The sequence below is a fragment of the Lepidochelys olivacea genome (assembly GCF_965140295.1).
Source record: "Lepidochelys olivacea isolate rLepOli2 genome assembly, chromosome: 19".
Lineage (NCBI taxonomy): Eukaryota > Metazoa > Chordata > Testudines > Cheloniidae > Lepidochelys > Lepidochelys olivacea.
Window position 1 is genome coordinate 19,546,133 of NC_140429.1, and position 13,548 is coordinate 19,559,680.

The 13,548-nt window shown below is 47.8% G+C and overlaps 1 protein-coding gene across 1 annotated transcript in view; it reads left to right on the top strand.

The window, feature by feature from the left end:
• Positions 1-13,033, top strand: part of LUZP1 (leucine zipper protein 1) — a 61,538-nt gene extending 48,505 nt beyond the window's left edge. Inside the window, exons 3-4 of the mRNA XM_084652216.1 lie at positions 10,900-11,067; positions 12,870-13,033. Of these exons, the coding sequence (XP_084508342.1) occupies positions 10,900-11,067; positions 12,870-12,908 (207 nt within the window). The 3' untranslated portion in view covers positions 12,909-13,033. The remainder of the gene's footprint in view (positions 1-10,899; positions 11,068-12,869) is intronic.
• Positions 13,034-13,548: the final 515 nt, after the last annotated feature.

Here is a 13,548-nt window from a genome sequence, read left to right on the forward strand (position 1 = left end):
GAGCTAGGTCTGTATCTGGGGGGTCTGCTAGGGCTACTGTATTCCATGGGAAGACCTTTCTAAGTGGTATATAACACCAGTCTTTACTTTGGTGTGAGATATCGGACCTTAAATCTGCTACCAGTCCAGGACCATGCTCTTACCAACTTTGGGAGTTCAAATATCATGATACAGCTCCCTGCCCCTCAAATCACAAGTTTGTCTGTCAAATAATAATTTTAAAAAATCATTGGTGGTGTCTGGTTTTTGCACTCAGTCGGGCTCTTTGTGTGTGTATTTCATGGTGCAAATTCAACACACACACAAACTGGGGGCACTTACCCACTTCTGGCTGATGGGAGGGCCACACTCCCCAGGCCATTCCTGTGCTTCCCCCGGGAGGCTTACCCCTGCTCTCCTATCTCCCCTGTCCTGTCCCTTGCTTTGTCTGCACAGAGCCCAGCTGCAGCAATTGCTGCGGTGAGGGCAGCTGGCTAAGCAGGGCTTGGGAATGGAGGGCCAATGCACCTGCCGTCTCTCTCACCCCCCAGCATTGTTCTGCCCTCTCAGTGCAGCACGGTGGGAGGCTAAACAGGGCTGAAACTGCTGCCAGTCCCTGGGCTAGGGCCCTGGTCTGCACACAGACAGCAGAGAACGGAAGCTTCCCAATTTGCTGAGGCCAGATATGTGGCCCAGTGTATGACAGAGACCCTGACTAGGGTACACTAAAATCCTTCATGCAGGGAGGCTAAACTTTGATGGGATTTGCCCCTCAGTGCCACTCTGTAACCTCAGCCTCAGGACTCTTCACTTCTGATAGAAAGAGGGGTCAGTTGTAAAATGAGTGGCCAGGAAATCTGTGAGGTGCAGGCAGCTTTAGAACTTCAGCATCTCTCAGCATCAGCCACTGGTGGAAGCTCTGCCCTGTAGGACCCAGCAAACCTGGGGGTGGCACTGCGCGTACTGGCCCATTGAAACTGCCAGCCAAAGCCAGCAGCTCCGGCTGTGGGGAGTTCCCTCTGGTGGTCGCAGGCGAGAAATGCACAAACCAGTCAGTCAGAAATTTTTGAGCTGCTCAGGAAATCACAAGTGGATGTAACAAACTGAGCGTTGGCAACATTACGTGTCCAGCCCCTCAGACGCTCTGAGAGATTCCAAACAGAAGCAGGAGTTGCTCTGGCAGGTTCTTTTTAACAACTGTTCGAAGCTGGCCGGAGGTTTGGAGTATTAGAACCTTTCCTGTGGAGATGGACTAGCAGGCAGAGACCAGGCCCACAAGTCAAAGGTGCAAGATACCTGCAGTTTATCCAGTGGCTCTGCTGTTAATCACAGTGGTAGCTCTGGCTCCTCCATGGAGCTGAGCTGTATATCAAAGCAGCAGTGACATGAGAATTAAGTTCCCATCCTCTCCCTCACTCTAAACATTTTCAGACTTTCTCCTTCCAGGCTGAATTTGTTATGTCTTTGGCCTCTGTCTGAAGGTGACGTGTTGATTTTTTTTTTTTTTTTTTTTTTTTACGTTTGAGCAAAATCTGTTTAGCGATTTTGGGACAAGTGGAGAGTGAGTCACCTACTGGGCCTACATGTCTGCGTCTACTCGAAGAAGAAGAAATGGTTACTTACTGTAACTGGTTCTTTGAGATGTAATGCAGACGTGTATTTCACATCCTGTCCCCCATCCCCTTTGCATTAGCGTCTTCCCCTAGACCATGGTTCTCAAACTGTGAGTCAGGATCCCAAAGTGGGTCACAGCCCCATTTTAATGGGGCCACCAGGGCTGGCTTAAACTCGCTGAGGCCAGAGCCCAAGCCCAACTGCCCAGGGCCAGAGCTGAAGCCCAACAGCTTCAGCCCTGAGCAACGGGGCTCAGGTTACAGCCCCCTGCCTGCGGCTTCACCCCTTGGGTTTTGTCTTTGCCCCTCCCCCCGCCTGGGGTGGTAGGCTCGGGCTTTGGCTTTGCACCCCCACCCGGGGCAGCAGGGCTTGGGTGAGCTCAGCCCCCCTGCTTAGGCTCATGTAGTAATTTTTGTTGTCAGAAGGGGCTCGCGGTGCAATGATGTTTGCGAAATCCTGCCCTAGACATTTGGTGCGAAGAGACTGAGGGGGTTGGAGCGGTGCTGCCTCAGATAGCCAGGGGAGGGAAGAGAACACCACCCCTGTACGGGTTCTCCTAGGCAAAAGGCTCCGACTCTGAAGAACCACAGTTATAGTAACTGTTTCATTTAGCTACCTAAATACCTTGACAATCTGGCCCTGAGGAAGTACAGTTAGCACTGAGTTCTCTGTTGCTCAACTGTTATTTCAGAGGGAAGGAAGATGTTCTAGTTGGTATTTTAAATGAGAGGGCGAGTGCCTGAGGGATCTTGGAAGGCTGGAGATGTAGAAGAGAGAGTTTTTTCATTGAGATGAGATTGTGTGCAGGGAGCAGCTTCGGGAGGAGAGACAGAGAGATGAATAAAGAATACATGCTGGCATGGAATACAGGATTTTTTGGCTTCAGTTTGAAGTAGACACATCTGACATACATGGCAGAGCTATGAATGTCTTAGCAGTGCAGCCCCAATGATGGCTGGAATACTCAAAAATAATGAGTTGGATCCCAGGAATAATGCAGCTGGGTTAAGCGTGAGCTTTTCCCTGCAACTGTGAAGGCTGGCAACATTTTTTTTAATGAAAGCTGAGCTTTCAAACCTAACTGACAAACCTAGGGTGCCCTTTCTCGGAGTAGACGTATCTGCAGTGGCTTGGGTGCGAACACTGACCTCTGGCCTAGAAATAGCCCTCAAGAGCAGGGCACAACTTGAGCCTACAAGGCGTTGGCTTTGGATTAACGAAGGTGTAATTATTTGGAATGCACAGGACCTTTGTCTGTTAAGCTTGTGAGGTGTCCAGTTAAGGAGCCTTGCCTAGCCTTCGCTTCCTCCCATTTTCAAAATGACCCTATTTCCGTTCTCCCTTGCTTTCATAGATTCCAAGGCCAGCAGGGACCATTGGGATCATCTACTCTGACCACTTGTGCAGCACAGGCAAAGAGACCTGCCCCCAAATAATTGCTAGAGCAGATCTCCCCCTCCCTCCCCCACATAAAGAAACAGTATTACAGTGAAATCTTTCTGCACTTCTTGAGAAGAACAATGAACCCTCCATTGGAGGCAATAAGTTATAAGATCCATAGGTCATTAGAAACAGCTTCCTGAGAGAGAAAATACATCACAGGGAGATGTTCTTAAGTTCTTTGGAAGACTCTTAATGCAAAGTGCATAAAAATACAACCTCCACTACTACAAACCCATGCAACTCATGTACAGCCCACTCTGAAACAGAAGGAGCCAACAGAAGAATACACCCAGCATTTAAAAAGAGCTAGTGCAACTGTTAATTTCTTCCATCATATTTCTGAGCGTGGAGTTACTTTAGGATGCAAACCCGTTTTCATTCCTGAGAGCAGTTTTAGTCATATCACACACACACAGCAGGGGATAGGACTGGCAACCAATAGGTAGGACAGAGCAAAAAGATGGGAGGCAAGATCCTGGGCACACCCCAGCAAACTCACAGTCCTAAGGGATTAGTTCCATAAGAGCAAACACTATGTGGAGAGACGCTAAGAGCATGTTGAAGGGCAAAGTTCAAAGCTCCAAATCCTAGGATGAGCCTGGTGTCTAGCTCAGAGCCAATGCTGGGGTGGGGAGGGAGGGGATGGCCTTCCAAGGAGCAAAGCACAAAAGTAGTGGGGGAGAATAAAATCGGCCTGGGGAAGTACAGATGTGAACAAGGGGGAGGTACTTAATGTGCCTAAGGGATTTAGGGCCTCAAGTCCCATTAAAGATCAAGGACAGTCAATGGAGCTTGTGCTCCAACATCCACCTGGCACTTCTGAAAATCTTCCTGAGTTCAGTAGGCTCAAAGAGCATTCAAAAGAAGTGGAAATCCTACGCAAACACCAGAATTAGACTGGGACGAAACTGTCTATGTTGCTTTCATCCTAGTGTAACGGCCAGATTTTTAAAGGTATTTAGGCATCTAAAGATGCAGATAGGTACCTAGCAGGATCCTAGGTACCCAACTCTCATTGATGTCAGTAGATTTCAAACTTGATTTAAGTGAGAGTTGGGTACCCTAGCCTTTTGGAAAATCCTACTAGGCACCTGTCTTCATCTTTAGGTATATAAATACCTTTGAAAATTTGCCTCTTAGTTCTTTATAAACAGCAGTGGAATGTTGTTGGTGTTTTAGAGACAGTCCACTACTATGTCAGTGTGGGCAGCCACAAACCATGACAAACATTGTGGAGGACTGCAAAATGACTCGACTCCCTGGAGATCTTCGTGCCTCGAACATCGCTAATAAGAACGCTATGGCTTGGCTTGGTCGGATTGCATACACCAAAAAATAAATATTGTAAACAATTTATCTTCCCAACACCTCAGAGGTGAGGCGGTATTCCTAGCAGGGATGTTTTTAAATCTACAGGTTACTGGTGTATTAAAAGAATGGGCCAAGAAGCTTTCTGAACCATTAAGGTTGATTTTTAACAAGTCTTAGAACACCAGGGAAGTTCCAGAAGTCTGGAACAATGCTACTGTTGTACCAGTATTTTAAAAGGGTAAACAGGACGAGTAAGGAACTATGGGTGGATTATCCTGACGTTGATCCCTAGCAAAATCATGGAAAGGCTGATACAGAGTTAAAGATGGTAGCATAATTAGTGCCAGTCATCGTGGTTTTATGGAAAATTGGTTCTGTCAAACAAATTGGATATTTTTAATGAGATTAAAAGTTTGGTTGGTAAACGTAACTGTTAATATAAAATACTCCTGTAGACTACTGCAAGGCGTTTGACTTAGTCTTGCATGACATGCTGATTAAAAAAGATTAGCACTACACAAAATCAACATAGCCTATATTATTAAATAGCTTTAAAAAGTAATTGTAACTGTCATTCAATGAGGATGTTTCTAGTGGGGTCCCACAGGGTTCTGTTCTTTATCTTAATCAATGATCTGGAAGAAAATATAAAATCATTGCTGGTAAAGTTTGCAGATGAGATAAAAAATTGGAGTGGTAAATAATCATGGGGACAACCGAACTGGATTGCTTGGTAAGTTGGGCTCATTTGAACAACATCCATTTTAATACAGCCAAATACAAGATATATGTCTAGGAAGAAAGAATATAAATCAGCCTCCCAGGATGGGGGACTGTATTCTGGAAAGCAGTGACTCTGAAAAGGACCTAGAGCACTGGTTCTCAAACTGGGGGTCATGACCCCTCAGGGGGTCTCAAGGTTATTATGTTGGGGTCGCAAGCTGGCAGCCTCAAACCCTGTTTCATGTCCAGCATTTATAATAGTGTTAAATATAAAAAAAGGATTTGTAATTTATAAGGGGGATCGCATACACAGGCTTGCTGAGCGAAAGGGGTCGCCAATACAAAAGTTTGAGAACCACTGACCTAGAAGAAAAGGAGTACTTGTGGCACCTTAGAGACTACCAAATGCACATGCTATAAGGGGTCCCTGGATCTACAAACGGGAATAGCAAGTACAGTAGGAAGGTGGTATTACTGCTGTAGTAAGGCCTTAGTGAAACCATCACTAGATACTGTCTAGTTCTGATGTCTGTATTTCAAAAAGAAAGTTATCAATGATGACTGGTCTTCAACAGGGGTCTCCCCCATCCTCACTGAGTGCCCAAACTGCTGGGCTAAGAGTCAGCCACTCTTTTTCTGGCCCAGTGACTAACTATTTATACAAAGTGGAACAGCATCAACAGGCGAGACTAGAAGAGACCTATTTCATGCTAATCCACAGCCCAGTGGCTAGGGCAGCCTGAAGGGGGATGGGAGTTCAAATCCCTGCTCCACACCAAGCCGAAAGAGATTTGAACCTGGGTCTCCACTCTAAAGTCACGTAGGTGGGCTGAAGGCTATAAGGGGGAGGCAGCACCAACACCTGCGTTTCCTGTATCAGCATTGTTTAGCACAGGGCTCTGAGCATAGAATAATAGAATATCAGGGTTGGAAGGGACCTCAGGAGGCCAGCTAGTCCAACCCCCTGCTCAAAGCAGGACCAATCCCCAACTAAATCATCCCCGCCAGGGCTTTGTCAAGCCTGACCTTAAAAAGCTCTAAAGAAGGAGATTCCACCACCTCCCTAGGTAATGCATTCCAGTGCTTCACCACCCTCCTAGTGAAAAAGTTTTTCCTAATATCCAACCTAAATCTCCCACACTGCAACTTGAGACCATTACTCCTTGTTCTGTCATCTGCTACCACTGAGAACAGTCTAGATCCATCCTCTTTGGAACCCCCTTTCAGGTAGTTGAAAGCAGCTATCATATGCCCCGTCAGTCTTCTCTTCTGCAGATTAAACAATCCCAGTTCCCTCAGCCTCTCCTCATAAGTCATGTGTTCCACTCCCCTAATCATATTTGTTGCCCTCCGCTGGACTCTTTCCAATTTTTTCACATCCTTCTTGTAGTGTGGGGCCCAAAACTGGACACAGTACTCCAGATGAGGCCTCACCAATGCCGAATAGAGGAGAATGATCATGTCCCTCTATCTGCTGGCAATGCCCCTACTTGTACAGCCCAAAATGCTGTTAGCCTTCTTGGCAACAAGGGCACACTGTTGACTCATATCCAGCTTCTCATCCACTGTAACCCCTAGGTCCTTTTCTACAGAACTGCTGCCTAGCCACTCAGTCCCTAGTTGTAGCAGTGCATGGGATTCTTCCGAAGTGTAGGACTCTGCATTTGTCCTTGTTGTACCTCATCAGATTTCTTTTGGCCCAATCCCCTAATTTGTCTAGGTCCCTCTGTATCCTATCCCTATCCTCCAGCGTATCTACCACTTCTCCCAGTTTAGTGTCATCTGCAAATTTGCTGAGGGTGCAATCCACCGGGCCAGGACCAACCCTTGGGGCACTCTGCTTGATACTGACTGCCAACTAGACATGGAGCCATTGATCACCACCCATTGAGCCCGATGATCTAGCCAGCTTTCTTTCCCTACTAATTCTTCCCTGTTTGTGAGCAGCAGGTCAAGAAGAGCTCTGCCCCTAGTTGATTCCTGCAGCAGTTGCACCAGGAATTTGTCCCCTACACTTTCCAAAAACTTCCTGTATTGACTGTGCACCGCTGTATTGCTCTCCCAGCAGATATCGGGGTGATTGAAGTCTCCCATGCCTGCCAAAGTGAGGCCCCATAGGCAAGATAGATGGGCAGATCTGGCCCTAGGTGTTTTGCCAACCAGGGTGGAAAAACCCAACCAAGTGATGTCACACACTCCGACTCCACGGTATTGAGTTGGCACCCCCAGAAATTGGCACCCAGGACACCTGCCTCTCCAGCTGGCCCTGTCGGCATGGGAATGCTGAAATTGAGGCTGCTGCCAGGGCTCTCATGTGAGCGAGGTACCTAGGAGGTGACTGTGCGCATATCCAGTGACAGATTTTAGGCATCTAAGTGACTTTGCAGGTGGAAATTTAGGTGCCTACAGGGTTAAGTTGCAGCTGAGTGGGGCTTTTGAGGATCTAAATGTTGGATGCAGGCATCTGAAGTGTCTGTTAGGGGCCTGAATTCCTTTGTGGATCTAGCCCTTTCTGTTCAAAGTCTCTCTTGTGGGAATTGTGCTGGAGAACTAAAGGGGGGTGTCCTTTATCTCCTTTAATCTTCACATTAGCCATGGATAAGGCTACATTTTAGTCACAGGTATTTTTAGTAAAAGTCATGGACAGGTCATGGGCAGTAAACAAAAATTCACGGCCCGTGACCTGTTCATGACTTTTACTAAAAATACCCGTGACTAAATCTTGGGGAGGGGGTGCCACAGGTGCTGTGGGGGAGCAGCCTGGGGGTGCCGCAGACCCACTTCCCGCAGGTGTTGGGGAGGAGGCGGGCAGCACTGCTTGGCCTGGGACCCGCACTAGTTCGGGAGGGGTTGGCAGGGCTGGCAGGCTCTCTGCCCGGCTCCGCAGCTCCCCAGAAGTGGCAACATCCCTCAGCTCTTAGGCAAAGGTGTGGCCAGGCGGCTCTCCGTTTTTGCCTCCACCCCAAGCACCAGCTTCGCAACTCCCATTGGCTGGGAACCGCAGCCAATGGGAGCTGCTGTGGTGGTGCCTGCACACAGAGGCAGCGTGCAGAGTCCCCTGGCCATGCCCCCACCCCAGAGCCCTCACCCCTTCCTGTGCCCCAGCCCTTAGCCCCCAACCCAAATTCTTGTTGCTGCTGGGGGCGGGGGGCGCCGTGGCCCAAGGCTGCCCCAGCAGCGGCCAGTGCAGATGGAGCAGAGGCTGCCTGAGTTGCTCAGGTGGCCCCCAGGCCAGCCACACCAGCCGCTGCAGAAGTCACGGAGGTCCTGGAAAGTCATGGAATCCATGATCTCTGTGACAAACTCGCGGCCTTAGCAATGGAGCCTATTGCACAGTGAATTATCACAGGAATAGAACTTGCAAGAACACATCAGCTGTAATCACCAGAGATGTGATATTATTTGTATCTAACCCAAACAGCTAAAGAAATCCATGACTTTAGGAAAACAAGCGGCTTTAAAGTAAATTATGCCAAATCTGAAGTGCTGTCTGTGAATTTGCCAGACACTGAGAAGTCATCCCTCCAGAAAACTTTGGATACAAATATCTGGGAATCAGATCTCAAACTGCCTAGAAGAGCTCCATGATTTCAATATCAGAGCACTACCTCAGGAAATGAGAAAAGATTTGGAGTGCTGGGGGAAGTATGCAATTTCTTGTTTAGGGATACTAGCCACACTCAAAATGAATATTTTGCGAAGGACATTCTTCTTGTTTCAAAATCTTCCTATAATCATCCCAGATAAAACTCTAGGAAGAATACACAGAGTGGTGTTAGGATGTAGATGGAATAAGAAAAGAATGAGGGTGTTCATATATTCCAAGGCCAGCAGGGATCATATGATTTTGATCATCTATTGTGATCATCCTGTGTATACAGGCCAGAGAACTGCCCCAGCTGTTACAAAAACAGCCAATCTTGATTTAAAAATGGTGAGTGATTCAGCATCCACCACGACCCTGGGTAAATTGTTCCAATGGTTAATTACTCTCACTGTTAAAAATGTACGCCGTATCTCCAGACTGAACTTCTCTTCCTTCAACTTCCAGACATTGGATGGTGTTATACATATCTCTGCTAAATATGTGGGGCTGATCTGACTCCCACTGAATTAAACCAAACTCTTCAGAGTTAGTAGATATTTTTTTCTTTAAAACAAACTAAATGCATAAAGTTATGTTTATGTGACTATGCACATTTGCAACCACAAAGTCCAGAAATGGAAAAGTTGCTTCCAGTAGCAATATGTAACCAGATGCATTGCAAAGGTGGAGTATATTTTAATTCTGCTTTGCTTGTTTAAGAGGTAGTTTAGGGTCCCATCTTCAGAGACAGCTGCTAATTTTAGAGTATCCAGTTTTTGGCTACCCGGTTGAAATCAATGGGAGCTGTAGACTTTCTTCATCTCTCAAAATCAAACACTAGGGCCCAGATCCTCAAAAGTGCTTAGAGGCCTGTCTTCCTCTGCCAGGTGCCACTGGCATTTTGAAAGCCGTGACTCAGCTGGCGCCTAAGTGCCCTGGGTACCTAAGTTTCCACTGGTCCGGATTTGCACAACTGCTGAAGTACTGACTCTGCCCCACAGCTACTGAGCTGCTCCGAGCCCTCGCTGAAGCTGAAACCCCATAACCCCCAAAGCAGGATTCTCAAACTAGGCAGGGGAATGCCTGGTTTGCTAGTGAGGTCTAATCCAGTCAGCATTCTCTGAGCAGGCCTAAGTCCTGATACCAGTCAGACCCCACAGCAGGAGGGCTGGAGGCAGGCCACCAATAGGCAGCAGAGCATCTGCAGAAAAGAGCACCAGGGCCAAAGGGAAATGTAGGGCAAACATGAGAGAGGGGGCAAGCATGAGCAAGAAACAGAGAGAGAGAAATGGTTGCAGATGCTAGGACATGGGCTACCTGAGCTGCTGAACTGGCTTAGAGCCCTGATCCTCAAAGGTATTTAGACACCTAACTCCTATGGGAATTAGGTGCTTAAATACCTTTGAGAATCTGGACCTAGGACCCTAACTGCAGGAGAGCATTCGTGGCTGAGGATCCTCAGAGGAGGGAGATGCCAGGTCTTACAGGTCAGCCACTTAGGCATCTATGCCCCTTTCTTCTCTCTACCCCTCTCCTCAACCTTTTGCTCCTGACTGGCTTACATGGCTCCCTGCTCAGCTACCTGGCTTCTTATGGGGGGTCTGGGCACCTAGCATAGGCTGAAATGCAACAGGGTGGCAGAGCACCTAGGGGTTATGCATTGCAACCCTGATCAGAGCAATGCTGAGGTATCTCTAAGGATCTGGGCCTATGTGTCTAATGCTGGGCACCCAAAAAGGGAAACCCCTCACTCAGTGCCCACTTCGAAAAATGTTGGCTTCAGAACACTGCTGTTTATTTTGGTAAATATTAATTGAAAACGAAGCAGTTTGCCCTGAAGCCAAGTTAATGGTGCTGTTGCAGTCCTAGTTTCTGCATTTCTTGACTGATTAAACTGTTTTTTTAACTTTGGAACTTTGTCATTGCATCAGTTATTCTGCACTCTGTGTTTGCTGTGGGAATACATGGGCAGCAGGTTGTTTGCTGATGATTAAAAGTTATTTTCATCAGTAAAACTGACAGAGGACTGTGAGGTTCCCCAGAAGCCTTTATGCCTCTGTGAGACTGGGCAGCACAATGGATGGTGAAACTCACTGTGGGCAAGTGGGCACATTAGCTAAATTAGCCATGACTTTTCTGATGCTGCAAACGTGCAGGACTCTTGGAGGCAGCTACAGTTCCAGGCACTCTCTGATGTATTGAACAGCACAAGATTTCCAAAATTTTTGCTTCTATTACTACAGGAGGAAAGCAAAGATTTTGTTCCCAGTTCCAGAAGAAAACAATATGGCTCTTCTGAACAGCTGTCCCAGGCTGAGACTTCAGAGAAAAGGCCAACCTCCCAGATGGAGCTGCAACGGCACACTGGAACCAGCCCCCATGCACAGCTGGGCAGCAAGACAGAGGACCAGGTAGGTCTATTCTAAAGAGAACTAAACTGGCCAAGGGTGAAGCATGAGTCTCGTGCTTCAGAGATTTGCAAGCTCACTAACTTTCACCCTACAGCCAGGTCAGCCCTGGGGCCACTGCTGCTGCAGGGTTGGAGGGACATTCCTGCCCATGTGCTTGGGGTATGAGGATCTTTCCTACCTCTTTTCACATAGGGGACAGGGTCACAGGGGCATAGGTAAGTGGGTGGAAGGTCAGGTGGCTATTTTCGCTCCCTGTGTGATTAGGGGTGAAGAACAGTGCTGGAGCTGCCCAGAACTCTTTCTGTTCAGTGTTCACTGAGAAGCAAACCCAACAGATTGCAAATCAGCTGGGGTGACATCCTGTTTTGCCTCACTCTGAACTTTTCATTGGGTACAGGCTTGTGTGCAGGGTCTCTTGCCATTGATTTTCGTTTGTCAGTGTTTGGAGCAGTGGGGGGTGAGGAAATCCTCTCTCACAAGCACCACTTTCCTCCCCACACAGAGAACTCAGAGGGGGTTTGCATGAGCCTACACTGCACTTTAACACCGATGGCTGGCCCATGGCAGCTGACTTGGCTTTGCAGGGCTTGAACTGCCGGCCTGTGAAATTGTAGTTGCAGATGTTCAGGCTTGGGCTGGACCCTGAGCTTTGGGACCCTCCCCCTCATGGAGTCCCAAAGCCTGGGATTCAGCCTGAGCCCAAATGCCTCTGTAGCAATAAACAGCCCTGTTGCCTGAGCCCTGCAAGCCTGGGTCAGCTGACATGGGCCTGAGCATGTGCATGGCCAAGCCTGGGAAACACTGCCTGGGAACCCATAAAGAGACGAATTTTTTGACATTTGGCTGTTGTTCCTGCAGAGCCTGTCTGTACTGGCACTTAGAGATGCATGACATCTGTCATGAATATGCTTTTTTCGATGTATGCTGTTAGCAAAGTAAGCACTATGCAACTTAATGTGACTGCTTAATGTGACTGTCAAATGGCATCATGGAGCTCCATATGTATTGTGTCTCCATGACTCGAGATCAGATTTGTCTAATTTGGAAATAAGAAGACCTGTTTTATAACTGTCAATGCCACCAACTCCTCTTCGGGTCTGAGAGTCAAGCTGGGTTCTTTCCATTACCTGCATCATCACCAATGGTAGTTGTTCTGCAGCCAAAGTATTCCCACAGGGACCCCTTAAGGCTAGGGGCATCTCACAGGTGTCATAAGGGTCATGATCTGCAGAAAATGGGGCTCCACAGACTTAGCTGAGGGCTTATTTTGGCCCTGCAGGGTCACCTATGACTGGTGATGAAGCACAAGATGAACCCAGTGCGATTCATAGATTCATAGGCTGCCTTCTTGAGATTGGCAGCTGGAAAACCCTGGAAACTAGTGCCCAGGTTATATCCACTGGGAAACAGGCCAGGTCCCTAAAGGATAAATTCCATAAAACTGAGAAAACAGCAACTACAAAACTGTGTGCTCCTTCTGTAGCTCAAGGACACTGATTTAACAAATAGGACCTGTCCCTGGACAAGGCCATGGTATCACTGGGAAGCCTAAGGATGAGGTGGGGCATGTCAGAGCTGTTGCAGTGTAAATACAGAAAGGAAGTAGGTTCCACTGGCCAGATCTGACCTTGTCTGCTCCCTCTGAGTTGCCCTGTCTGGTATATGAGGCTGTGGCATTTGCTGCCCCCAGGGGAAGGTAGGAGCGAGATAAAGGGAGAAGGCTTGGGTGATGGTGGCTCTCCAAGAGAAGTTGTGATCTCTGAGCTGCTCAGTATGTGATGCTGTGGGGTTCTCTCTTCTAGGCCATTTCCCACTCCTCCCAGATGACCTCTAGGAGATGAACTTCTTTCCTTTCACCAAATGAACACTCCATTTCGTGATGCAAGAACCAAGGATGTTACCAGCTGCATGGGTGTCATTCCTGCCTTGTAAATGCAACGAAGCCTTCATCTAGCCTGGAATCTGTTTTCTGATGTGATTTGTGTGGGACAGAAGATTAACCAGCACATTTTCCTTCTCTGCCAGGAAGGTGGCTGCAGAGACTTCTCTCAGGGGAACCCCACTTCTCATCTCTGGGCTGAGACTAGATTTGTCTCCACGGGAATATAGGTCTGTATCAGTATGGAAATTCCTCTGGGTCCATGGCCACTGCTTCTATAGCCTGTTACGGTACTTGCAGTACAAAAGAGAACCCTACATTAACCACTGTAATTTATAAAGAACGCTAGACCTACCCCAGCGGCCACAATGCAACTGGCTCTCACAGCTGCTGAGCACATCTGGTTTGTCAAAAGGAACCAAGTCCTTCCACATCTGAAAGTTTTCAGTGTCATGATGAAAGTTTGTGTTATTCTTAATCTGCCTCTGCTATTGCTCAGTCAAAACACCTTGCACCAGGAAAGCACAGGATTTCCAATAACTCTTCAACCACATGTAGGAGGAACGCATTCACCCCAGGTCACATCCCTGTGCAGAGAACAT